We start from the raw sequence: 27293 nt of genomic DNA, 5'->3' as shown, positions 1-27293 counted from the left end.
ATTCCCTGGCATGCGCGTCACTCTGGGCCACAGGCTGGTCGACCACGACTGCGCAGGCGCGACGTACGGAGCGGCAGGAGACTGTCGCACCCGGTTTCCCTGGAGACCAGGCGGAAGCGGCCGGAAGTAGCGCTGCGGTTGGCAGCTGCGGGATGGAGAAGCTGGGGGTGGAGCCGGAGGAGGAAGGCGGCGGCGACGAGGGCGACACCAAGGCCTGGCCCATGGAACTGGCGGACGTGGGGGCGGCAGCCAGCTCGCAGGGTGCGCCGCAGCCAGAGGAGCCAGCGGCCTCCTTGGGTGTAAATAAGAAGGGTGGGGCTGGCGGACGCTCTGGGCGGCGGCCACTGTGGCGCGACCGTCCCCGCCCCGCTCGGCCCCTCTAAGAGAGGGCTGCCTCCTTCTGCCTGGTGTTACGCGGCGGGTACCTCTAGAGAAATGGCTTCACCCAGTAGGAGTAGGGTGGGGCATGTCCACACTACAAATGCGTGTCGAGGGTGCATCTGCATCGTCCTCTGTGAGGGGCCAGGTGGGGCGGGAATCCCTCAGGCAGCCAGACGACAACTGCAGAGGCTTCTGGGCCTTTTCAGTTTGGAGAAGTTGAGGACCTTGTCGCTCATTTGGCAGAAGGTGGGACCCGGTTCTCAGTCTTGGCAGGAAGGGATGGCTTAGAACCTAGGCGGAGTCAGGTCCGCTGTGGTCACGTCTCTGGTGACCCACTTTCCGCTCTGGTCTTTACCTTGTACCGCCCACCTCAGGGCCTGGATGCAAAGGCACCGGTTCTCATTTCCTGCTGGTTTTCTTTCATTCATTAATTTAGAGACAAGGTCTCCTAGCAGCCTCAAACCCCTGGGCTCAAGTGATCCTCTGCCTCAGCCTCTCCCTCCCGAGTAGCTGGGACAACAGGCATGTGCCACCACACCTGGCTAATTTTCAAATTTTTTCTAGATCAGGTGTTGCTGTGTTGTCCAGGCTGGTTTCAAACTCCAGCCACAAGCGATCCTTCCACCTCAGCTTCGAAAGTGTTGGGATTACAGGAGTTAACCATAGTGCCTGGCCTTTTTAAGTTTTGAAACAGCTTTAGGTTTACTTGAAAGTTGCGGAGCTAGGTCCCCCTAGTGTTGACATAAACTGAGTACGTTTGTCAAAACTAGGAAATTAACATTGGTATAATACTGTTAACCGAGCTACACGCTTTATTCAGATTTTACCAGTTTTTCTGCTAATATTCATTTTCTGTTCCAGGATCCCAACAAGAATATTGTATTGTATTTTGCCTGTCTTGTTTTTAGCCAGTGTTGAGAGAAGGGGTCGCCTCTGTCATTCCCTCCCCCGCACATGACCTAACAACTTTTTAAAATCAAAGAACTATTCAGTCTTTCAATTTAGTGAATATTTATTGATGGTCTGTTATGTCCTAGACACTGTTTTAGGCACTGGCGATTTAGCATTAAACCAGGTAATCCTGCTGTAATGGGAGCTAAAAATAGCCCACACTGGTACCCACTGGTTGTCTTTTGCCATTTTGTATTTCAGTTTTTGTTGTTGTTGTTTTAAATGTAAGGGCATGCTGCTTAGAATAATTTTCAAGTTGTGTGAAAACCAATGTCATTTCAACTTTTCTGCCCCTTCTGGTTTACACTAAAAGCTACTATAAACTTCCAGGTGATAGTATCAGCTCTTGCATCATCCATTATTTATCACATTTTTTCCCCTCAAACTTTTTACTATCCTGAGAAAAATGCAGTGCACAAAGAAACAGTAATTAAGAGGACTGAAAACCCTACTCTAAGTAGAGTTTCATGTCTTTGTAATTTCAATGCTTTCACACATAATCCAGGAAAAAACTAACATCGCTCTGCATTCTTCCTTCACAGGTACCATGTTTTAAGGAACTGTGAGTTGCTCAGAGATAATAAGCATCCTGAATTTCTTTTTTTTTCTTTGCATATTGTGCAGGAGTTCGTGATCAAGTGTTGCCCACACGAAATTCTTCATCCAGAGTCGTAGTACATGTGGATCTGGATTGCTTTTATGCACAAGTAGAAATGATCTCAAATCCAGAGCTAAAAGACAAACCTTTAGGTAATTGTACATTTATAATATTTTTACTGCATAGTGATTAGATTAGCAACTCATGCTCATTATATACTGATTTATTAACCTTATTAAGAAAGATTTTGGAAGCAGTTCTTACAGTGCTTTATAGCTGGTCATTTTTGCTTCACTACCAAGTGTAAATTTTACAAGCCTCATTTAATAAGTGGTGAATCAGAATAGTGTAGTTGGCAGAACAAATGAAGAGAAAGCAGAATAAATTTTACTTTTCTCTGCTGGTTAGTAGCTTAGTTTGCTGGGCAGATTTCTTTTTCTCAGTATTTGAAATTTTACAGGCTTTCCTCTCAAAAAACAACCTCTTATTACATTTTAGTGGAAGTGTTCATTTGTCCTTCCCTTTCTGAAATTAACTCTTAAATTGTGTAACATCTAACAAACTAGTTGGATTTTGAACATAAACCTTAGTTTTACTAAGACAGCAAACTTTCCATAAAAACATAAGCAGCTTTTTAAATAAAAGCCAAAATAAATTTTATATTGGATATTGTTGATATACTGGCTTGTTTTATCATTTTTATTATTCATATTTTAAATTGAGAAAGATAAAGAGATTTTCATGCATGCAGGAAAGATTCTTCCTTTAGTATAAGCATAAAGAACAGTTTTGCTTCACTTGCTGCTACCCTCTTGTGCCCACTTTGGCTTAATAAATCCCAATCCAGCATAGCTGCTTTACTGAAGAACAAAGGGGTGACTAGTTTTTGCTATGCCAAGGTGAGTCTAGGATCTTAAAACCTTCCTAAACGTTGCCAAGAAGTTAGAATCATGGGCCTTAAGTTTTTTCTCCTGAAGGCATTTCTAAGTAGTAGCACTGTGATATAAGATGTTCTGTGGATAATGCTTAATAAAAAAAAGTGTAATTAAGTACGAATGAATGATTATTGGGAAGTGAGGGATGTGAATGCTCCGCGTTTTTTGGGGAAAACTAAAGTAGTCTTTATTTTTTTTGTTGTTGTTGTTGAGATGGGTTCTCACTTCAGCCCAAGCTGGAATGCAGTCATGCGATCTTGGCTCACTGCAGCCTTTGCCTCTGGGTCTCAGGTGATTGTCCTATCTCAGTCTTCCAAGTAGCTGGGACTAGAGGTGTGCGCCACCACACTCGGTTAATTTTTTCGTGTTTTTAGTAGAGACGGGGTTTTACCATGTTGCCCTGGGTGGTCTCGTACTCCTGAACTCAGGCAATCCACCTGCCTTGGCCTCCCAAAGTGCTGGGACTACAGGCGAGAGTCACCGTTCCCGACCAGTAGTCTTTCATTTATACTCAACAAATATATGACAAACTCAGGCTGGTGACATGCAGTGATGAAACCATATAATGTAATGCTCTATTAAAAAACTCCTTTTTTAGTTAAGAAATCTACCAATCCGATTTTTTTAAATAGTTCACTGTGAAGTCTAAAATTACTACTACCTTTGGTTCCATGATTATATTTTGGGCATTACCCGATATATGAAAAAACTTTATATAAAAATAACATTTCTTTGCCTTGTTTATGACATCAAAATTTTAGAAACAATGTCTAACAGAGAAATGGACATAACCTTTTTTTTCTACATGTTTGTATTTTACATATTTTAGGTGAACATTACTCTTACAGTGGTAAGCAAGTAGTAAACTTGTATAAAAAGAGAAGAGCAAATAATTTTTAGCACTCTTGAGTCACCAATAAACTAGAACTTTTTATGCAGTCTGTAAATAAATGATTATTTAATCATTTTTGATAGAACAGTTCAAGAAGTAGTAGGTAACTATTAGATCCCTAAAAATTGCTGTAGCCCGGCACTTGTTTTATATATTTTATGTACATATTATATTTTATATTGCTTTATATTAGCAAATTACTCAGAAGAGAAGTTGAGTTTTTCTAGCAGCAACCAGTATTTAGTTGTACTCAATTATTTTCATCTGGTTTTTTTTTTGGTAGAACATGCCCTATTATATGGCAATATAAATTAATCTGCTTTTATATTGTCTGGAAAAAAAATCCTAGAGAGATTTGGTTTGTATGTTATCACTGAAGATTCCATAGAATATATCGATTTAGGTTCATTTTTACTAAATTTGAGAAATGTAATACACAGATTGCCTTTTGTATATGAATAATTGATCTAACTTGTAATTCTGTGTTATTCAGTGTTTTGTTATTTAATAATAACTTTCGTTCTTCAAGGAGACAAAACAACCAGAGATTAAAAGTGGGGTATGGAAAAATAATACATTGGTATATTATAATTCATAATTAGGAGATAGCTTGAAAACCTAATGTTTCTACATTATAGAAATTTGATTTATGGAGGCTGTGTTTTTTGAGACAGGGCTTTTGCTTCTTATCAAAACTGACTGTCTTACAACTTAGACAAATGTAATATGGAATTAATAATGTCTTTAAATGTTTCTTCAATTGTGCTTGAGTTTCTCCTAAAATATTTTTATAGGGGTTCAACAGAAATATTTGGTGGTTACCTGCAACTATGAAGCTAGGAAACTTGGAGTTAAGAAACTTATGAATGTCAGAGATGCAAAAGAAAAGTGTCCACAGCTGGTATTAGTTAATGGAGAAGACCTGACCCGCTACAGAGAAATGTCTTATAAGGTTACAGGTACAAATGATAAGCAATATACTTTTAGCATTAATTTTTATGTAGGATGCCTGTTCATTACATGAATTTTTTAGTAAATGTAAAAATAACATAAGATGCTTTTTCCTAATAACTTCTTATTTTGGGTCTTGTCAACTTTAAAAATTATGTAAAAGGATAACTGTATGCTGTGAATAGTATTTTTAAGAAGATGTATAGTTGGAAGAAATTTTAACTCTGTTATGATTGATGTTTATATAACAGGGAAAAATGGAAAACAAAGTTTAAAAGTGAGAAAATGGGAAACTGTACTGTAAAAGATGCCAGGTCTTTAAAATTTTAAGTTTAAATGAATTATGAAGAAATAATGTTGTTTTCTAATGCATTCATGATAATTCAAAGAGGCTTCTGTAACTTTTGATCAGCATAATTAAAAATTGATTTATGAAATATTAATAAAAATATTGGATATATTAATATTTTCTTAGGTTTTATATATATACTAAATATTACAATGTAGCTAAACTTTCCCATGCTAAGGTTTGGATTTAAATCTTAGTGTTATAGTAAATTACAGGAAAAATGAAAATGAGTGTGCACTGGCACATTGCAAATATAGTAGATTGGTGCAAAAGTAATTGTGGCTTTCACAATTACTTTTAATTGTAAAAACCTCAATTACTTAATATATAGTGTAAAAATGCATAATGATCAGCTTTGCAATTATTTGTCTTTTTTACTTTTTTTTGTTTTTCTTTTATCACAGCAATTTTCAGATGACTGGGTTAAATGTCTATAATATACAAAGAGCTCTTAGAAATTAACAGGAAAAAGAAACCTAATAAAAAAGGATGAAGAATATGAATAGGCAGTTGACAAGAAGAACTTAACCCAGTGTCTAACAATTATAAGGAAAAAATACTCAAATTCATTAGTGGCTAAGGAAATTTGAATTAGTAAGATATTTTATATCCATCATACTTACCCAAAATTAAAAGGAATGTGAGAAAAAGTATCAAGAACACTTACTGAGTTTAAAAATAAATGTTCTTCCATCCAGTGAGATCATTGCTGGGAGTTTATCAAATAGAAATAAAATCATGAGACTGGGCATTGTGACTCATACCTGTAATCCCAGCACTTTTGGATGCTGAGGTAGGAGGATTGCTTCAGCCCAGGAGCTCGAGGTTGCAGTGAGCCATGATTGTGTCACTGCATTCCAGCCTGCGTGTGCATGACAGAGTGAGACTCTTGTCTCTAAAAAAAGGAGAACCACAAGTACATAAAGACATATGTATAACAATGTTTATCGTAGCATGGTTTATGATTGTCAAATATATGGAAGGAAAAATGTCCATCAAGAGGAATAGCCAAATAAACTAAGATATCTGTATGATGGATATTATATAGCCATTAAAAAGAATGCATTGGTGCAATACTATTTGACTGATGGAGATAGGCTTTGTTGAGTGAATAAAAGGCAAGGTACAAAATGATGTATCATGTTTTTCCAAATGTGTAAAATGATGGCCTAAATGCCTCCTTTCATATATATGTGTATGTCTACATATGAACAAGAAGAGAAACATTAGAGGGTATATTACAGGTTTTTAACATTGGTTAACTTGTGGTGGGAAAGGCGTAGTGCTGAAATGGGAGGAAAGAAGAAGGGATAGTGAAGCAGAAAAGACAAGATTATACTCCCGGATATCACTGCTTTTATTATGCAAAATTGTGTCTAAATATTAAAACTTTAGTTTTTAGAACTTTCCCTGTGGAGAAGAAATAAAAACTTGAGTTTTAGTGTACACAGAAGTGATTATATAATACATACAATTCTGTAGCTGGCCTTTGAGCTTAATGATCTTCCATGTCATTCACAGAGATCTTCCTCACTCTCTTTAATGCCTGCACAGTATTTCATTGTATTTAGTCCATATTTATTTAACCAGTTCTTCAGTGATACGAAGACAGTACGTCCAACTTTATGCCTGTTGTTGCTACATGATTAGTAATTGCACCTTCTTTCACTAAAAAAAAGTCTTGTTTTGGATGGTAATTTATATGGTTTCCCTGCATAGTGATGAATTATTAGGCTGTTACCAGATTTTTGCTCTTAGACATTTTCGTATAGAAATGTTGGCATACTTTTAAGGGGATTTCCATAAGGTAAGTTCCTAGAAGTGAATTGTTGGATCAAACATGATTTGCATTTAAATGTTTGGATATGTTACATTTGAGATTGCCACAACATATTGCTAGTATATACGAGAGTGTTAGATTTAAAAATCTTTGCTTCATAGTCGAAGAAGAGTAAATCATTGTTTCGATTTGCAGTTTTCCATGAGTAAGGTTGAGCATTTTTTTAATATATTTTTGGTCATTTATGTATCTTTTCTGTTAACCTATTCACTTGCACCTGTTTTTTATTTGGGTTGTTCATCTTTTTCTAAGTACTTGGTACTTTTTGTGTCATTTTTTTTTGAAAAAAGTTTTTTTTTTAAAAAGTTATTTTATCAATTTTTCTCACAGTATTTTTCTGAGTTGAAGTAGGAACATAGCCAATGTAGGCCCTTACTGTATTTATCTCTGACCTGTTTATAATATATAACCTTATTATTTATTTCGTATTTTTATGCTACTGCATATATACCTTTCTTCAAGGTAGTTTTTTTTCTTTAATTACAGACTCCTCTTTTGGGCCCTATATATGTTTAATAAATGTATCTTGCTTATGAAGTTGATACCAAGAAAGAGGTTACAGTGGAGGCTGGGCATGGTGGCTTATGCCTGTAATCCCAACACTTTGAGAGACTGTGGTGGGGGGATCATGTGAGGCCAGCATGGGCAGCATAACATAGCAAGACCCTGCCTCTACAAAAGTGAACAAAAAAAAAAAAAGTTAGCTGGGTGGTTAGCATGTGCCTGTAGTCCCAGAGGCTGAGGTAGGAGGATTGTTTGGGCCCAGGAAGTAAAGGCTGTAGTGAGCTGTGGTGTGCTACTCCACTCCAGCATGGGCAACAGAGTGAGACCCTGTCTCATTAAAACTACAGCAACAACAAAAACCTTCAGGAATGGAATAATTAGGGATTTGTCCTGTGACTTAAAATCAGTCAGTATTTAGTGATCCACCAGCTTCGTGCATGATTCTGTATTTAACTTGTTTTTCTATTTAGTACTTAAAAACTTATCCTTTATTTTTCTTATGTAGCATTCTTTTGATAAACTCTTTTGTTTTCTACAAGTTACTTTGCATATCAGGTATATACTTTAGAAAATAAATTGCAGAAATTGATGAAGGAAATGCAAAATAATGATTTTCTATGATCAGACATATTGTCCGTCTGTCCTGAAAGGAGGTAATAGTTTTCTCTAGGTAATAGTTTTCTCAGGAGTGATTTTTGTGTCACGTTGTTATCTTTATTGGTTTCCCCTTACATTGTCAATGTTGACATCAACAAAAAAAAAGCACTTTTGGTATTTGTGAAAAAACGTGATCTATGTGGAATGATATAGTCCTTTTATTTCTGAGCTTCAGATTATATGACCTTAAGAATCTATGCATTTTGGTATACTAAGAGACTTGCATTTGTTTTCTCTTATCCAGCTGGTGTCAGTAGAAGGTGATTCAGAGGGAAGTGAAAAACTTTCTCAATGATTTTTAAGTTGTTAGTCTCAATGTTAATATATGAAAATTGATAGTTTTTTTGAATTTAATTTGAATATTGGTTTAGCTCAGTCTAGTAAACATTTGACCTAAGGACTAGATAATTGTGCTAGATGATGGGCATTTGAATACCTGTAAGTTGTGGTTCATCTCTGCCTCTCTGTCCTAAGGAATATGCTTGGGCTAATAAAAATACCGTGTTATAATATATTTTGAAAGTTGACTGACTTTCTGTTTTCTTCAGTAATAACTGGAAATTTTTAATGTTATTTTGTTTTGCCTCTTTTAAACTCTTGGGGAAAATATAGCTAAAATATACCATTACTTGTTTTTAACTTTTCTGAGCAGCCTATAGTTTATTCTTTGACACACTTCTTCAAGGTCACCAATTTACTGTAAGCATTGATATTTAATGTACTACACATACAAAAATTATAGGTGTAGAAGATTGAGCTAAATATATTGCCATGAATAACTGCCCTAGGAATGCCATTTTTAGACTTTTTGGAAAATACTGCCTCTACTCAAGATGTGGTACAGAAAAAAAGTCAGTTAACTGAGGGCTTTATTAAAGATATTATGGAACTATGAATGTATGTAAAACCTTTAACAATAAATTTGATATAGTTTTAAGCACTAGATAGTTAAATTTATCCTAGTTATAACTTCATTTACATCTGTGCTCCAATATTATTTCAATTTAGAATTACTGGAAGAATTTAGTCCAGTTGTTGAGAGACTTGGATTTGATGAAAATTTTGTGGATCTAACAGAAATGGTTGAGAAGAGACTACAGCAGCTGCAAAGTGACGAACTTTCTGCGGTGACTGTGTCGGGTCATGTGTACAATAATCAGTGTGAGTGGGTTCTTATTGATTCTACCTACTTAAGTACATACATTTCTTAATGTTCAGTGAATTTGCTGTGTGATTCTGAAAGTTTCATGACTTTTGTTGGAGGTAGAGTTATATTTAGCCAGTACTCTGTCTAGAACAGCTAAAATTAGGTGTTGCTATTCCATAATAAGTATTAAGATTTTGATGACATGTAGCTCAATGCTCTGTGCACTTTTCATTTGCACAGACCTTTGTTCCTGTTCATCTGCACAGAGCATTCATCTGTGCAGAGTTTTCGTCTGACACAGTGCATCTGTTCCCATTTTAGAAAGCTATACCCAGCTGGGCACAGTAGATCGCCCCTGTAGTCCCAGCTGTTTGGGAGATTGAGCTGAGAGGATTGCTTGAACCCAGGAGTTTGAGTCCAGCCTGGGCAGCAAAGCAAGATCCCATCTCTTAAAGAAACAAAAAGCCATACCTCTTTAGGTCTTTTTAAGTTGCAAGAGTTGGCTTCTTAATATGCTTTTTGGAATAATTTTTGATTATTCTAAGACAGTCTCTAAGCAGAATTTTCAGGTAGGCTAGATTTGCCTTTGATGTGTCTTTTACATGTTCCCTTCGATTCCCCTGAGACCCTCATGTTGCTCTCTGACTTCCCAAGTTAGCACTTTTGGAATGTTGTCCAGGCTTATCTGCCATGTGCCAGAATCTTCTCTAAGCTCCTATTTAATCTGTTTATTTATAAATAATCTTTGTCAAAGTTAGCAAGAAAGCAGAATGGTTTGTCTCCTTCATGTATTAAGATATGAATGACTGATGGTGTTTCCAGGGATATTTACATTTGAAAATAAGCTGTAGTAAGCACCAGTGAATATCTAATTAGGCTTTCAGACATCTTATGACTCTGCTGGTGACTCCCTTATCATACCACATACAAGACAAGTTACTCTGCTGTTGTGTAAGACTTGTCTGACCCTTTTGCTCTTAACCTCCCCATGCATTTCCTCTTATCCTCTTTTTTGAGAACTAGACATCAGTCTACAGAATAGTTCTCCACAGAAGTAAAGCAGTAAAACTACAGTTTCTATAATACATGGAGCTTTTCATGTATCTTTTGTACTTGTGCTCATTTGTAACTTACAAGGGCTAAGTAGCAAGAGTATTTCAGATATATTTCTATATAATTTTTAAAGCAAACTTAGATTTTATTGGTTAGAGTACATTATAGAGAGCTAGGTTTTATATCCCAAAAAGGAAATGTGGAATTATTGATTAATTCTTCATCTTTCACACAGATTTTATTAAAATTTTTTTCAAACCTACAGGAAAGTTGACAGAATAGTACAACAAATACCCATTATGTTCTTTTTTTTTTTTTTTTTTGAGACAGAGTCTCACTCCGTTGCCCAGGCCAGAGTGCAGTGGTACAATCTTGGCTCACTGCAACCTCCACCTCCTGGGTTCAAGTGGTTCTCCTGCCTCAGCCTCCCAACTAGCTGGGACTACAGGCACGTGCCACCACACTGGCTAATTTTTTAATTTGTAGTAGAGATGAGGTTTCACCATGTTGGCCAGGCTGGTCTTGAACTCCTAACCTCAGGTGATCTGCTTGCCTTGGCCTCCCAAGCAAAGTGCTGGGATTACAGGCGTGAGCCACTGCGCCCAGCTCATTATGTCCTTTCTTATAGATAAACTAGTTGTTATTTTGCCACATTTGCTTTCTCTTGTCCTCTCTATGGATTGCTTGGTTGGTTGATGAGCTATTTGGAAGCAAATGGCAGCCATCCTGACATTTCATCTCTAAATACTTTTAGTGTGAATCTCTTTGAGGTTAGGATGGTTTCATGTAATTCCAACACTGTTTAACACCTAAAGCAAATTTATTTTTATATAATTTTCTTACACTTTTCATAAAAGAGCTCTAAAACTATGTACAGGTCAGAGATTGTTTTCAGCAGCATATATAGTTAGTGCATGGTTAAGATTTAGATCTTTAAAGCATAATGTTAGCTTTCTTGTTATGTAATAGTACTTTTATGCTTACTTACAGGTAAATATGAGTAAAAGTTTTGTTAATGTCAGTAGGAATGTTTTTATGAGATCAGTTTTCATAATGTGTTAATTATTAAGCACTCCCAGTATACAGTCACTATCACAGGCTGTTGGAATTTGCTTATTGAATTTGTTTACAGTATTCCTATGAAGCATGAAAGAGATTAGTCAAGTGGATAACAGGGTGGCAGTGGTCTCTTAGTCCATTTAGTGTTGCTTTAACAGAATACCTGAGACTCGGTAATTTACAAAGAAAAAAAGGTTCATTTGGTTCATGATTCTTGTGGCTGGAAAAGTCAAGATTAGGCCTCTGCATCTGGTGAGGGTCTCAGGCTGTTTCGCCTCATGGTGGAAGGCAAAGGGGAGCCAGTGTGTACAGAGATCACATGGTGAGAGAGGAAGCAAGGGCTGGGGGAGGTGCCAGGCTCTTTTAACAACCAGCTGTCTCTGGAGCTAATACAGTGAGAAACTTACTCATCCCTGAGGGAGGGCATTAATCTGTTCATGAGGGATCCACCCCTGTGATCCCAACACCTCCCATTTGACCCCACCTCCAACATTAGGGATCAAATTACAACATGAGGTTTGGAGGGGACAAACATTGCAACCATACCAGGTGGTGGTGGTGGTGGTGGTGGTGGTGGTGGTGGTGGTGGTGGTGGTGGTGGTGGTGGTGGTTGGATATAGACTAAGCCTTCTACCTTTTAAAAATTATTTTGTAAAAAAGAAAATTTTAAAGTTTTTTTCTTGTGACTTTGAATGACATTTGTTGTTTTTAAAGCTATAAACCTGCATGACATCTTGCACATCAGACTACTTATTGGATCTCAGATTGCAGCAGAGATGCGGGAAGCCATGTATAATCACTTGGGGCTCACTGGCTGTGCTGGAGTGGCTTCTAATAAACTGTTGGCAAAATTAGTTTCTGGTGTCTTTAAACCAAATCAACAAACAGTCTTATTACCGGAAAGTTGTCAACATCTTATTCTTAGTTTGAATCACATAAAGGAAATACCTGGTAAGACAAATATCTTTGAAAAGTACATATATGTCTTATTATATTTCTTTAATTTTAAAATTATAGGTACAGTGTAATTAATTCTTAGGTAGAGGTGTATGTGAGTGTGTGCATGTATGTGTGTGTACACTTGGTTCCTGGAAAAAACTAACAAAAACCATAATGTTTTCTGAAGCAAATTTGGATTAAGAAATATGTGAAAGTACTTTTCTTATTTTATCTACTTTGGATGGTTAGAATATGGTCATAAAAGTTATAGCCTAGAAACATATGGTCTTTATTTCCAGTCCCTGGGTCATACTCTTATACTGTACATTGCCTCTAGAGAGGGGAGTTTGTCTTTTACTAAGTTTCTTTTGGGATTATATATAAAATATTAAGGCTACAATGGACTTTCCAAAACATCTAGGCCAAGTTCCTCAGTTTAAAGATGAGGAAACTGATTTCCATGAGGAGTTTGGTGACCTATTTAGGTCATGGTGCAAGTTTGTTTCTTTGCAGATCAAATACCCAAGTTTTTATAGACCGTCGATAATGGATATGTTGAACTACATTTCTGTGGTATTGCTGGGGAATAAGATGTTATAAAAGAGTTCTGTGGAAGTGAATTTCTAATACCTCTGAAACTTAGATGTCAAACTTCACATTTTTAACTGATACTTGTGTGATTTCAAAATGTATTATACGCTGCCTTGCCTTTCTTAGTGTAGTATAACTATAATTTGAAATTTTGTGGATGACTTTGGTTCTGCCTTCTGAAGAACAATGTCAGGTTGTAATAAATTGAGGACTATATACTGGTGCAAAACATTATTACTTTACTTTTGAGTTCTTGTATCTTTTTTTTTTTTTTTTTTTTTTTAAACAGGCTTTCTGCTTTCTCACTTATTTCCGAATTGCCAGCCTTCTTTTATTTTTGCGTGAAAAATCTGTCACTCTCATAATTCCCCCTACACAGCCGTCTCCTCCAACTTAGGCTTTTCCTGTGCAAGAAAATCAGATAACTGTGGAATTATTATTTTTAAATGAAAAGAATAAGGAGACACTAAATGGCCTGAGTGTTTTCTCTTGTGGATAAAGTATGACTGAATTTTAGTGCAAGAACTTTGTGACAGTTTTGCTAGCAAGATTTTTTGTTTGTTTGCTTTCTGGCTCATAGCTGTATTCTGGATGGTAAATGTTAGATATGACTTATGGATAAATATATGGTGGTGCATATAGGAACCAGTTAGTTTACCTAATATGTACACTTAATTCATTTTAATTGCTCTAGTGGCAGCCTTTTTGTACATTAATAATAATCATGATTTCTGAATATTTCTGGAATTTTACATAACAGGTAGTAAAATTTTTATTTTAGTAAGACAGCATTTATTGACTGTCTCTGTGTTCATTTTGTTTTACTGCATTTTGTGAGGACTTCAAAGAGATGCATATAATTCAGGAGCCCTGAGTGGAAGAACAGCAACCTAGTTTGCAATGGAGTTTGATCTTTGCAAAATACAGTAGTCCCCCTTTATCTGCAGTTTCACTTTTCACAATTTCTGTTACCTGCAGTCAACTGTGGTTTGAAAATACTAAGATATTTTGAGAGAGGGAGGCAGAGACCACATTCACATAACTTGTATATAGTATATTGTTGTAGTTCTATTTTATTATTATTGTTAACCTCTTATTGTGCCTAATTTATAAATTAAACTTTATCATAGGTATATATGTGATGGAAAAAACAGTACTGTATATATATAGGGTTTGATACTGTCCATGGTTTCAGGTATCCACTGAAGGTCTTAGAATGTATCCCCTGTGGATAAGGGGGGACTACTGTGTAAATTATAGAATTTAAAGATATGATTGATATATTTATAATATTTTAATTAGCTTTGTTTTAAGGAGAAAAGCTATTTTTAGCTTTGTATGCACTTCTTTTTATTTAGGTATTGGCTATAAAACTGCCAAATGTCTTGAAGCACTGGGTATCAATAGTGTACATGATCTCCAAACCTTTTCATCCAAAATTTTAGAAAAAGAATTAGGAATTTCACTTGCTCAGCGTATCCAGAAGCTCAGTTTTGGAGAGGATAACTCCCCTGTGATACCCTCAGGACCACCTCAGGTACACGATGATATTTATTTTAATTAAGTACTGGTTATCACATTATTTGAGATAAAGATTTCTAGTTACAGTACCATGTTCTTACTATTCTAGTTTGCTTAGTATGTGATCTCTTTCCTATTAGAAGGCCGATTTATTATTAATAGGTTGGATTAATAAGTATTCTTAAATTGAATCTTAAGCATTGATATTTTGATATCTTAAGTTAGCTACTATGATTGAAGACAGTGCAACTTAATAGCCTATAATGCATATATGAGGCAAAATATTTTAATCTTTTAAAAATCTTGTTTTCAGAGTAGTCCAGTGATTTAGCAAATGGGAAAGGTATAATCACCCAATTAACATTGACTGATTTTTTTGCTATGGGACAAGCACTTTCCTGAGTGCTTGAAATACATTAGTTCATTTAATCTTCACAACGAAGCATCAAGGTAGGTAGTACTGTTGTTTGTCCATTCTTTCTTACCTTTCTTCTTTCCTTCCTTCCTTCCATTCTCTCTCTCAAGATGAGGATACTGTACTTTAGAAAAGTTAAATAACTTGAGGACCATATACTGGTCCAAGGATATAGTCCAAGGATATAAGTCTAAGTTTGTCCAAGGATAAACTTAGATTCAAGTCCTAGGTGATTAAGAAGTCTTGCCATAATCATACAATAAAGCTTGGAGTTGGTACTAGACCTTTAGAGTTTTCTTAACTTTGAATTATTTTTTATTAACTGTTTTATATTAACTGTTAATTTAGTAATATTTGATATTAACTTTCTAGTGAGTACAGTAGCTTGCAGATAAAAAACAGTTAATATAAAAGTGAACTAAATGGCTGAAACTAAGGACAAGAGGTAAGTTAGTAAAGAATGTATTGAATATTTATTTGACTGTACACTGATAATAATTAGATATAATTCTTAGAGTTTGCACTAATCCTTATTTATGCTTCTTTAATAGTCCTTTAGTGAAGAAGATTCATTTAAAAAATGTTCATCCGAAGTTGAAGCTAAAAATAAGATTGAAGAACTACTTGCTAGTCTTTTAAACAGGTGATTTTCAATCCATTTTGCCAAGTCATCCTATATATTCATTCTGTATACGGTATATAGAAAGAATATTTGATGTTCCATCTTGGAACTGACAGATTATCTGGAGAGTAAACAATGTAAAAATAATTTATCATGTGATTTTTCTGCATTATAAACTATTGTAAAGATGGTAATAGGGGCTCTTACCTAAATTTAATTCATTGGTCTTAATTCTAGTAACAGTGTGGTTGTCCTATGGATCTAAAGCTGCAGATGGTTACCTAAAGGGGTTTTATGGATATTTCTAACATTCTTAGACTTACTCTAGTCTTCAGATGAGAAGAAGAAGTTTTAATTTTTCCCTGTGGCAATTGCAAAGCCTTTGCCCTCAACCTAATAGTTACTTGAATTTCATTAGTTAGTACCATGCTAAATACAAATACATGCGAAATACAAAATGTGTGAAATTAACCATTTATCTCTGCTAATAGTTACTTGCATTTCATTAAGAAGAAAAAAATGCAAAGAGGAATAATACTGTCATAATTCGAAAACTGATACAGGAACAGCTATATAAATTTGTGATTGTTGGGGATAGGACATTATTAAAGTAACAGTGAAGGAAGAAGCAGAAGAACCCTTGTATCTCTTTTGCCTCAGACTGTAAAATAAAATAGAGTCGAAGGAAAGAATGGCTGGCTGGGGCTATGTGTGAGCAGGGTGAGTGACTGCAGGTGTGTGCAGGGTTTCTGATCTGTATGTGAAGAGTATCACCTGGGGTTATAAATATATGAGTAGCACAAGATAAACTGAAAAGGAAATTTAATTTTGTGGTGCTCCTTGTCATTATACATATATTTCTCAATATTCCATATTCCACAAACAAGTATTATCTGTTTTCTTCCCATTCTTTGTTTCTGCTTTTCTTGTTAGAAATTTCTCAAATTGTGGTTTCAGGGCTCTAACAGTTTAGAGTAGGTGTGCTTCTCTAATGATTCTAGGAGGACTAACTGTATTTAGAGAAAATAGTTTTTGGATGGTTCTAAGTCTGAGAAAACTGATGAAGTGAAATTTCCTCCAACTTCGCTGTTGCATGCAACGTGGTGCTCAAATGTCTTGAGCAGAGCCATGTAGCTCATTGTTGGCTGCATGCATCTGGGGCTGGCTGTATGACTGGGCTTCAGTGATATGACTCAGGCTGGGCCTGCGCGTATGCTAGTGAAACTGGGTCATTTGCTTCAGCTAAATAGAAGACTACTCTGAAATGCCTAACACTTGGAGACAGTTCTTCACATAGAAAAACCGCAAGAAGTATAAGTTTTACAGGTTCTCTTATTTGAAGAGTCAACCCAGAAGTGAGACCAGGTGCTCTAAACCTGTGAAATACAAAACCTGTGAAATTAACCATTTATCTGTATCTCTGCTTGCCAGCTCCTTTTCTCCCACACCACGGGCCCTTACTTCAGTGACTGAATTATAACACCATCTAAGTGACTTGCCAAAAAAAAATTACAGGAGTGTGTGTGTGTATTTGTGTATAATTACTTTTGTTTTCTCTAGAGTATGTTATGATTAATACTATAGGTATGTAAGAAATGTAAAAACCATATTATTTTTAATCCATCCTCTAGGCACTAGTTTAATATTGCTTATGATTCAGCCTTTTTCTAATGTGTCTTAATTAGCATATCATACTCTTTGAATTGCATAATTAATAGAACACGTTTAACTGGAAGATATTTAAACTAGTAGCCATTTAAGGTATTTTATTATCCTAGTTAAGCAGCCATCAAGAAGTTTTGTCACAAAGCAATAAGAGATAGAAAAAATTTATTTAATACAGAACTATTTTATTTTTTATTTTTTTGCGATAGGGTCTTGCTCTGTCACCCAGGCTGGAATGCAATAGTGCAGTCACGGCTCACTGCAGCCTCAGCCTCCTGGGCTCAAGCAGTCCTCCCACCTCAGCCTCCAGAATAGCTGGGAAAGCACCTGCCATAAAGCCTAGCTAATTTTTAAATTTTTGTAGATGAGGTCTCGCTATGTTGCCCAGGCTGGTCTTGAACTCCTGGGCTCAAGTGATCCCCCTACCTGAACTTCCCAAAGTGTTGAGATTACAGGTATAAGCCACCGTGCCTGGCCCAAAACTGTTTTTTTCAGATCAGAATCTTCAAGTTGAGTGTGTTTAACAATATGCAATATTTGCATTTTATGTCTGAGATTTGGTTTTATATGCATTGCCATGTGTATAAAAGGGGAAATGTTATCCTTTAATGACTTTTTTTCCATTAATTAGGTTTTGTACTTCTTAAGTGAATTTGTCATATAATTAAAACCTTTGTTTCAATACCAAAACCAAGACAATTGGATGAAACTCTTTTTAAAAATGCATGTGCACATATTGTATATTAATTATATACTAAATATAGCATGTGATCTTTGAAGATATTGCTCTAATAAGCTATCATATAATGGTAATAGTGATTACTCTTTAACAAAACTAATCTCATTTTGTAAAAAAAAAATCTTTTTTTGGTAATCTCATAAGAAAAAAGTTTGAAAAAAGTTATTTTGTTATTTTTCACTTACTTGCTTTTGTTAGTGAATGATTCAGTTTCTTAAATTTCCTGCTGATTTTAATTTGCTGCCTTTTGGCTAGGTGTGGTGACTTACGTCTGTAATCCCAGCATTTTGGGAGGCTGAGGTAGGGGATCACCTGAGGTCAGGAGTTCGAGAGCAGCCTGGCCAACATGACAAAACCACCTCTCTACTAAAAATACAAAAACTAGCCAGGTATGGTCACACGTGCCTGTAGTCCAGCTACTCAGGAGGTTGAGGCAGGAAAACTGCTTGAACCTGGGAAGTGGAGGTTGCACTGAGCTGAGATTGTGCCACCACACTCCAGCCTGGGCAACAGAGCGAGACTCCATCTTGAAAAAAAAAAATTGGTTGCTTTTAGTTTTGTTTTGGATTTGTATTATAAAACAACTTGTTTTGATTATATCTTATATCTCTTCTGTTTCTGACAGCACTCAATTCTGAGTGAGGCCTGAGAGCTTGACATCTAAACATTCAGAGTTTTAGTGCATAGACTTTGCGATGATTATTTGGATACTCAGGGACCTTTATTGCTTACTATTTTGTTATCTACTATATGTATAATTGTTATATTTAACAAAATCTGGCACCTTTAGATAAATGAGGTGTTACATAATTTAAAAAGGTAATACTTTTCTAATTCCTTATTTCCACTTTCTCTTTATTTTTAGAGTATGCCAAGATGGAAGGAAGCCTCATACAGTAAGATTAATAATCCGTCGGTATTCCTCTGAGAAGCACTGTGGTCGTGAGAGTCGTCAGTGCCCTATTCCATCACATGTAATTCAGAAGTTAGGGACAGGTATGGACTAGTTTTCCAGCAGTTTCATTAGCAGGTTTGAACTCTTAAACAAGCCAACTTTGAACTAGAAATATGCTCCAAAAATGGAGGGTCTTCACAGGGAATTAGCAAGCAATTAAATGCTTTTATTCTATCAGGAATTTTCACCAGAAAACTTTGTTGTTTGTTTATTTATTTATTTATTTATTTTTTGAGACAGGGTCTTGCTCTGCACCAAGGCTGAAGTGCAGTGGTGCTGTGATAGCTCACTGCAGCCTTCGTCTCCCCGGCTCAAACAATTCTTCTACCCCAGCCTCTCGGGTAGCTGGGACCGTAGGTGCATGCTACCAGACCTGGCTAACTTTTTTTGACATGTAGGATAGGCAAGGTCTCAAACTCCTGAGCTCAAGCAATCTTTCTGCCTCAGCCTCCCACAGTGCTGGGATTATGGGCATGAACCACTGCACCTGGCCTGGTTTTTAAATAGATAAGTAAAGAGTAATTTAAGAATGTTTTCCAAGTTCAAAGAGAACAAAACTGTGATAACTGATAGCATGAGTCTTTATGGGCATTTAGATTGTTTCCATTTTGAAGAACATTTAAGTGCAAGTCATTGGATGGGCATATGCATATGTTTTCCTTTATCTTGGGTAGATTTTAAGGAGTGGAATTGCTGGATCATATGGGAACATGAACTGTTTAAGAAACTGCCAACTTTTTCCAAAGTTCATGTAATAATTTACATTTTCATCAACAATATATGAAGGTTCCAGTTTTTCATATTTTTGCCAATATTTGTATTGTCAGTCTCTTCGATTATAGTTGTTCTAGCGGTATATAGTAGTGTGGTTTTTCTTTTATGGATAGTGTTTTTGGTGTTATATGTAAAAATTCTTTGCCTAACTCAGAGGTCACATATTCTGTTTTCTGTTAGAAGTTTTATAGTTTTTAAGCTTTATGTTTATGTCCATTTTGAGTTAATTTTTTATGTGTGGTATATGGTAAGGGTCTTAATTCTTTGCTTTGCATGTGGGTATCCAGTTGTTCCTGCATCATTTGTTGAAGATTTTTCTTCACCCACTGAATTACCATGGCATTTTTGTCAAAAATTAATTGACCATAAATATAAGAGTTTATTTCCTGACTTTCTTGTTTCATTGGTCTATATGTTTATCCTTACACCAATTCCACCCTATGATGGTCTCTGCTGCTCTGTTTATTTTTCTGCAATCTTTTTTTTCTGTTCTTTCTTACAAAGTAGATAATCTGTATTGAGCTGCCTTTAAGGTCTCTGATTCATCTGTATCTCATAACTGCCATTGCCCCTGTAGTGATTTGTTGGTTTTGGTTACTGTACTTTTTAACTCTAGAATTTCTGTTTGTCTTTTGTTTTTGTGTTTGGTTTTGTTTCTTTATCGAGATTCTCCTTTTTTTGTACTCATTATATTTTGCTTTAATTCTTTAAACATGGTTGTCTTTAATTCTTTGGACATATCTATAATAATGAATTTGAAGTCTTTGCTAAGTCCACCTCAAAGTCAATTTATGTTAACTGCTTTTTCCCCGAAATATGTATCACACTTTCCTGTTTCTTTGCATGTTTTGAACTATTTTATTGAAAACTAGACCTCATAGATAATGTATTGTAGCAACTGTGGATTTAAAATTTTTTCTTGTAGGGTTTTTTTTTTTTTTCTTTCCTGTACTTTTTTTTAGGTAACTTGTCTGAACGTAATCTGCAGAATCTACCTCCCCTGGGTTCTGTAGCCACTGATTTCTCTGCTCAGTGTTCTTTTTTTTTTTTAATTCAAATTTTTATTTTAATATTGACTTCTGGGAAGTTGCCCATGTCTGTATAGTTTCATGGTTAGCCAATGTTTGGCAAAGGTTCTGCTCAAACACTACAGTCTGGAAGCTGTCTGCCTCTGCCAGTGGATAAGTGTATGGGTTGGAAAGGACTTAAAATATTTAGGCCATTTTCCCATACTGCCCAAAGTAATTTATAGATTTAGTGCTATCCCCATCAAGCTACCACTGACTTTCTTCACAGAATTGGAAAAAAATACTTTAAATTTCATATGGAACCAAAAAAGCCCACATAGCCAACACAATCCTAAGCAAAAAGAACAAAGCTGGAGGCATCACGCTACCTTACTTCAAATTATACTGCAAGGCTACAGTAACCAAAACAGCATGGTGCTGGTACCAAAACAGATGTATAGACCAATGGAACAGAACAGAGGCCTCAGAAATAACCACACATCTACAACTATCTGATGATCTTTGACAAACCTGACAAAAACAAGAAATGGGGAAAGGATTCCCTATATAATAAATGGTGCTGGGAAAACTGGCTAGCCTTATGTAGAAAGCTAAAACTGGATCCCTTCCTTACACCTTACACAAAATTTAACTCAAGATAGATTGAAGACTTAAATGTTAGACCTGAAATCATAAAAACCCTAGAAGAAAACCTAGACAATACCATTCAGGACATAAGCATGGGCAAAGACCTCATTGACTAAAACACTGAAAGCAATGGCAGCAAAAGCCAAAATTGACAAATGGGATCTAATTAAACTAAAGAGCTTCTGCACAGCAAAAGAAACTATCAACAGAGTGAACAGGCAAACTACAGAATGGGAGAAAATTTTTGCAATCTATCCACCTGACAAAGGGCTAATATCCAGAATCTACAAAAAAGTTAAACAGATTTACAAAAAAAAAGCAAATAACCCCATCAACAAGTGGGCCAAGGATACGAACAGACAGACACTGCCCAAAAGAAGACATTTATGCAGCCAACAGACACATGAAAAAATGCTCATCATCACTGGTCATTAGAGAAATGCAAATCAAAACCACAATGAGATACCACCTCATGCCAGTTAGAATGCCGATCATTAAAAAGTCAGGAAATAACAGATACTGGAGAAATAGGAATGCTTTTACACTGTCGGTGGGAGTGTAAATTAGTTCAACCATTGTGGAGGACAGTGTAGCGATTCCTCAAGGATCTAGAACTAGAAATTCCATTTGACCCAGCCATCCCATTACTGGGTATATACCCAAAGGATTATAAATCATGCTGCTATAAAGACACATGCACGTGTATGTTTATTGCGGCACTATTCACAATAGCAAAGGCTTGGAACCAACCCAAATATTCATCAGTAATAGACTGGATAAAGAAAATGTGGCACATACACACTATGGAATACTATGCAGCCGTAAGAAAGGATGAGTTCATGTTCTTTGCAGGGACATGAATGAAGCTGGAAACCATCATTCTCAGAAAACTATCACAAGGATAGAAAACCAAACACCACATGTTCTCACTCATAAGTGGGAGTTGAACAATGAGGACACATGGACACAGGCAGGGGAACATCACACACCGGGGCCTATCGGGGGGTGGGGAGCTGAGGGAGGGATAGCATTAGGAGAAATACCTAATGTAAATGGTGAGTTGATAGGTGCAGCAAACCAACAGGGCACATGTATACCTATGTAACAAACCTACACATTGTGCACATGTACCCCAGAACTTAAAGTATAAAAGAAAAAAAAATTAGGCCATTTTCAAGTTTTTCTTGAATTTTAATTTCTACTAGGCCCTCTTTATCTCCCCGTGATGTGCATGTAGCCCTTTCAATGAGTGTATGGAGAGGTTAGGCCCTCTGTGGCCTTCCGTTTATTTGCATGTAGCCTCCTAGTCAGCTAAGGTTGTGAGGGGAGCCCATGTAGTCCCTCTTTGGTTCTCTCATTTCCAAATCTCCTGGTGACATTTCTGGCTGGTCCACTGATCTGTCATTCATCCCAACCACAACTAAAGCCTCAGACTAGCAGAGCTGTGGGATCTTCCCATTCATTTCCTATCAAGTTTGCTCATTTTACTGGCAGTGTTGCTAAGTGTGGGCTTTTGCCCTCTGCCTCAAATCAGATCTGTCTCCTCTAGAAGTGAAACTGCTGACTTTTGCAGCCTTCACCCTGTACCAACTGAGGTATGTAAAGGGGCATTCGAACGGTCCCAGACAATGAAGTCCCAGACAAAGTCTCCTACTTTGTTAGCTAACATATAGCAGCTGTTCATAAATCAGTACTTCTTACTTTGTTTGCCTTTGGTTCATTTCCAGATTTCCACCAAAATGATTGTTTTTGACAATGTTCAGTTTTATAGTAGCTTTTCGAGAGCGGATTTTCTGACCATATCACTGTACTATAACCAGAAATACCATATTTCAAATCTTTTGAAAATTTTTAACCATTTGGTATTAATGTTGAAATGTCTTAATTTGTTATATAATGTCAAGATGCCCAGTGATACTTATTTAGGATTTTAATTTCTTAATCTCAGCAATATAAAATATATTATGCTCTTAATATTAATTATGTTTATTATCTTCTTAACATTTTATTTAGGAAATTATGATGTGATGACCCCAATGGTTGATATACTAATGAAACTTTTTCGAAATATGGTGAATGTGAAGATGCCATTTCACCTTACCCTTCTAAGTGTGTGCTTCTGCAACCTTAAAGCAGTAAATACTGCTAAGAGAGGGCTTATTGATTATTATTTAACGCCATCATTATCAACAACTTCATGCTCTGGCAAGCACGGTTTTGTAAGTATACTCTTTTTTGTTCAGTTTTCTAAGTATACCCTTATGGGATTTGTGTGGTTAAATTACAAGTCTAAGTGCTTGTCTTTTTGATAGAGTTCAGAGATTCTTTTGGGTGATATTGTTTAGGTAATTAACTTGTTTACAATACCTATCTTATGGTTGCTGGCCTTAAATATACTGCAATCTAAGAAGAAAACATAAGCATCACTGGATAAAAGAGAGAACCATTATGGAGGTTCTCTATTTTGGAATTGTTAACACATTTTATAAAAATATGTGCTCTATAAAAATATGATGGATTAGCTCATAAGTATTAAAATATTTTCAGGTATTAGAAGTCACATCTTTTTGTCTTTTAGCTGACACATGAGTTACCAGTACCTTTCCCACGATTCTTTTGTTAAAGTATTTACATTTTCTTGGTTTTGAAATAGTAGTGAATTTTGATAGCGATATTGATAGAATTGACTACTGATTTTACAGTTGTAAATTTAACAGTGTGACAATAGAAAGGCAGAGGCCAGTCACATTTTCAGACGACTAAAACAAAACCCCTTTACTAATAGACCACTATTTAGTAAATGTGGGTTACCTTAAAAATAATTATTTTTTACTAAATTGTTCATGCCTATAATTAACTCAATTTAAAATACTTTTTTGTTTGTTTTGTCAGTATAATTTTAGTAACCTTTTCATTTTCATTTAAGTTTAAAGTGAGAACAGTATAGTGTATGCAAATAGTGAATTAATGGTGTCTTCAAATTACTTTTTTCTGTGACCCTTTTTATTCTGTCAATTAAATTTGAAAAAGTGTTTTCTGTTTACATTTTATTTGGTGAAATTGGAATTAAAAGTGCTCACTTATAGTGGCATTAGAGAAGTAAATATAAGTGAAAGTACCTTGTATATATTTGTCACACAGTAGGTATTCAATAAATATAAGGGCCTGAATCTTTTCTACTCCTTTTACTTTTTTGGAGTTCATATTGTGTTGATGTTTACTGAGTTATAGTTGACTATGTTTATATTTTTATGCTGCTTAAAACTAGAGGAGACATTTAAATGAAAAACTATAGGAAAATTACACAAGTTAGAGTTGAAAATGTCTTTAATTTTTATATAAATATAAACTAGTACTATATCTTGATGATGTTGGGTTTTTGTTATAGACTTTTTTATCTTTTTGTTAAAAGTTACCCTTTAGAATAATAATTTTTGGAAAACTAGCCCTTGATGCTGTATGTGTATGTTTTTCTGAAAAATACCCTTAGGTGAACTTGCGTTCTCTAGGCCACCATTCTTGTATTTATAGAATTGAAAGTTTGGTTGCATGATTGTTACACTCTTCCCAAGTCTCCAAATGCATGTTTACCTCTGTCTCGGTGCTATCTAGGAAGGAAACCTCTTCCTGGAATAGTGGGTAAAGATTCACACAATAGTGTGACTAATTGTGGTAGTAGATCTCTAGTTATTTGGAACAGACCACAAAGAGTTGAATTTGCTGAGTAGGTTAGAAACATGTCAGATAATAGCTACAGGCACATAGCAGCAGCAGGGATATTTAAAACATATCAGATATCTAAATTAATCTGTTATTCTTGTGTTCTAGAAAATGAAAGACACTCATATGGAAGATTTTCCCAAAGACAAAGAAACAAACCGGGATTTCTTACCAAGTGGAAGAATTGAAAGTACAAGAACTAGGGAGTATCCACTAGATACCACAAATTTTTCTAAAAGAAAAGATATTAATGAATTCCCACTCTGTTCACTTCCTGAAGGTGTTGATCAAGAAGTCTTTAAGCAACTTCCAACAGATATTCAAGAAGAAATCCTTTCTGGAAAATCTAGGGAAAAATTTCAAGGGAAAGGAAGTGTGAGTTGTCCATTACACGCCTCTAGAGGAGTATTATCTTTCTTTTCTAAAAAACAAATGCAAGATATTCCCATAAATCCTAGAGATCATTTATCCAGTCACAAACAGGTATCCTCTGTATCTCCTTGTGAACCAGGAACATCAGGCTTAAATAGCGGTAGTTCCTCTTATATGTCTAGCCAAAAGGATTATTCATATTATTTAGATAGTAGATTAAAAGATGAACGAATGAGTCAAGGACCTAAAGAACCTCAAGGATTCCACTTTACAAATTCAAACCCTGCTGTGTCTGCTTTTCATTCATTTCCAAACTTGCAGAGTGAGCAACTTTTCTCCAAAAACCACACTACAGATAGCCATAAGCAAACAGTAGCAACAGACTCTCATGAAGGACTTACAGAAAATAGAGAGCCAGATTCTGTTGATGAGAAAATTACTTTCCCTTCTGACATTGATCCTCAAGTTTTCTATGAACTACCAGAAGTAGTACAAAAGGAACTGCTGGCAGAGTGGAAGAGAACAGGATCAGATTTCCACATTGGACATAAATAAGCATATTCAGCAAAAAAGTCTGAAAATCTAGGGAATACCATTATTTTCAGATTAGCGGTTTATTAAGCTCTTCTGTATTAAACACTAATAGATATTCAATAATGGAGTAAACTGTTCGAGATAAAGCAAGAATAGTTGCAGGAAGTAAATTCTGGCACAAAGCATAAAAATATAACAGAAGAAATAATGTAAAATACTATCTTTTATGTCTAAAGCCGTTTTATATTGCTTTTCAATAAAAAGAATATCATGGTCAACCTAGAATATTTTTCATGAATTGGTGGGGAGATGTATATGCTTGTATATAAAAAATAGCCAAATCGTTGCTATGGTAAAGAACACATTTTTTTTTTTCCTATGATATGTGGAATATCTCAAATGCAGCCTGTTAGGATATAACCAAATAGCAAATCCTACTGCCAACTAACCTATTAAAAATATAGACAGTTTTGACTAAAGTACATTACATTTAGTATGTTGACTTTTAAAATACCAAAGCAATTTATATTCAATTAATGCTTTTTCATACACCAATAATCTACCACAATACACAGCACACAAGGGCCATTCAATAAACATTGAATAAATGAATGAATGGTTTGGCTAGGGCCAGGGTGGGGAGTTGAAGTGAGAGAACAGTGTATGTTGTAGAGAACAGTGGTAGAAGGAACTCTCCGTGCAAGTAAATTAAGGGAAAGATGGACACCAGAAATGCAAGGTGATGGGCCTATAAGCATACTGGATAATGGAAGAAGTCCATTTCTTTCCAGCTAGTTTGAAGGGCCTAAAAGCACTGAGTTACATGTTTTTGTATCTTGCCTACATTTGGAGATGATATTAGGTTGTCATAACAACCACAAATATAGACCATTACTAAATTGGTGGACGTCTTCTTTCTCCCATTGTTACTGTCTTCTTTTGCCTGCTAAACTAAAAATTGGATATAAGATTGAGAATGTGTTATATAATTTGCAAGACATAGACGATGTTTATAGAATATACTAAAGTATCCCCCAGCACCAATATGGGAGTATCGTGGTCTCAAGTTTATAATTTTTGCACATATAAAGAAGAGACTTTAAAAATAAAGTACACAAATATGAACCAAAGAGTAGCTTAAAAATACTTTCTTCTAGATCTGAAATTTTCTTTCCTTTTTTTTTTTTTTTTTTTTTTTCTGGAGACAGAGCCTCACTCTGTCGCCCAGGGTGGAGTACAGTGGCGCGATCCCAGCTCACTGCAACCTCCATCTCCCAGGTTCAAGCAATTCTGCCTCAGCTGGGATTACAGGCATGCCCTACCACACCCAGCACATTTTTGTATTTTTATTTTGTATTTTTAGTAGAAACCACATTTCACCATATTGGCCAGGATGCTCTTGAACTCCTGATCTCAGGTGATCCCCCACCTTGGCCTCCCAAAGTGCTGGGATTACAGGTGTGAGCCATTGCGC

General features: G+C 35.8%; 1 protein-coding gene across 5 annotated transcripts; it reads left to right on the top strand.

Annotated features, from left to right (window-relative positions):
* The first annotated feature begins 120 nt into the window (after positions 1-120).
* POLI (DNA polymerase iota) lies at positions 121-26097 on the top strand. 5 transcript variants are annotated; one of them, XM_037982277.2, is made up of 10 exons: positions 121-261; positions 1957-2082; positions 4552-4716; positions 9067-9219; positions 12032-12268; positions 14293-14384; positions 15335-15426; positions 18675-18805; positions 23207-23412; positions 25022-26097. In XM_037982277.2, the coding sequence occupies exons 1-10, from the start codon at positions 153-155 to the stop codon at positions 25838-25840; spliced, it is 2130 nt and encodes a 709-aa protein (XP_037838205.2). In that variant the 5' UTR covers positions 121-152; the 3' UTR covers positions 25841-26097. The 5 variants fall into 5 exon arrangements, with proteins under 5 accessions (XP_037838205.2, XP_007972155.2, XP_007972156.2 ...); XM_007973964.3 differs by having other exon boundaries at positions 14206-14384; XM_007973965.3 differs by having other exon boundaries at positions 163-627; positions 14206-14384.
* Positions 26098-27293: the final 1196 nt, after the last annotated feature.

The sequence above is a fragment of the Chlorocebus sabaeus genome, chromosome 18 (assembly GCF_047675955.1).
Source record: "Chlorocebus sabaeus isolate Y175 chromosome 18, mChlSab1.0.hap1, whole genome shotgun sequence".
In the NCBI taxonomy this organism is placed as follows: domain Eukaryota; kingdom Metazoa; phylum Chordata; class Mammalia; order Primates; family Cercopithecidae; genus Chlorocebus; species Chlorocebus sabaeus.
Note: the sequence above shows the minus strand (reverse complement) of the source record. Positions and strands in the feature narration are given on the sequence as shown.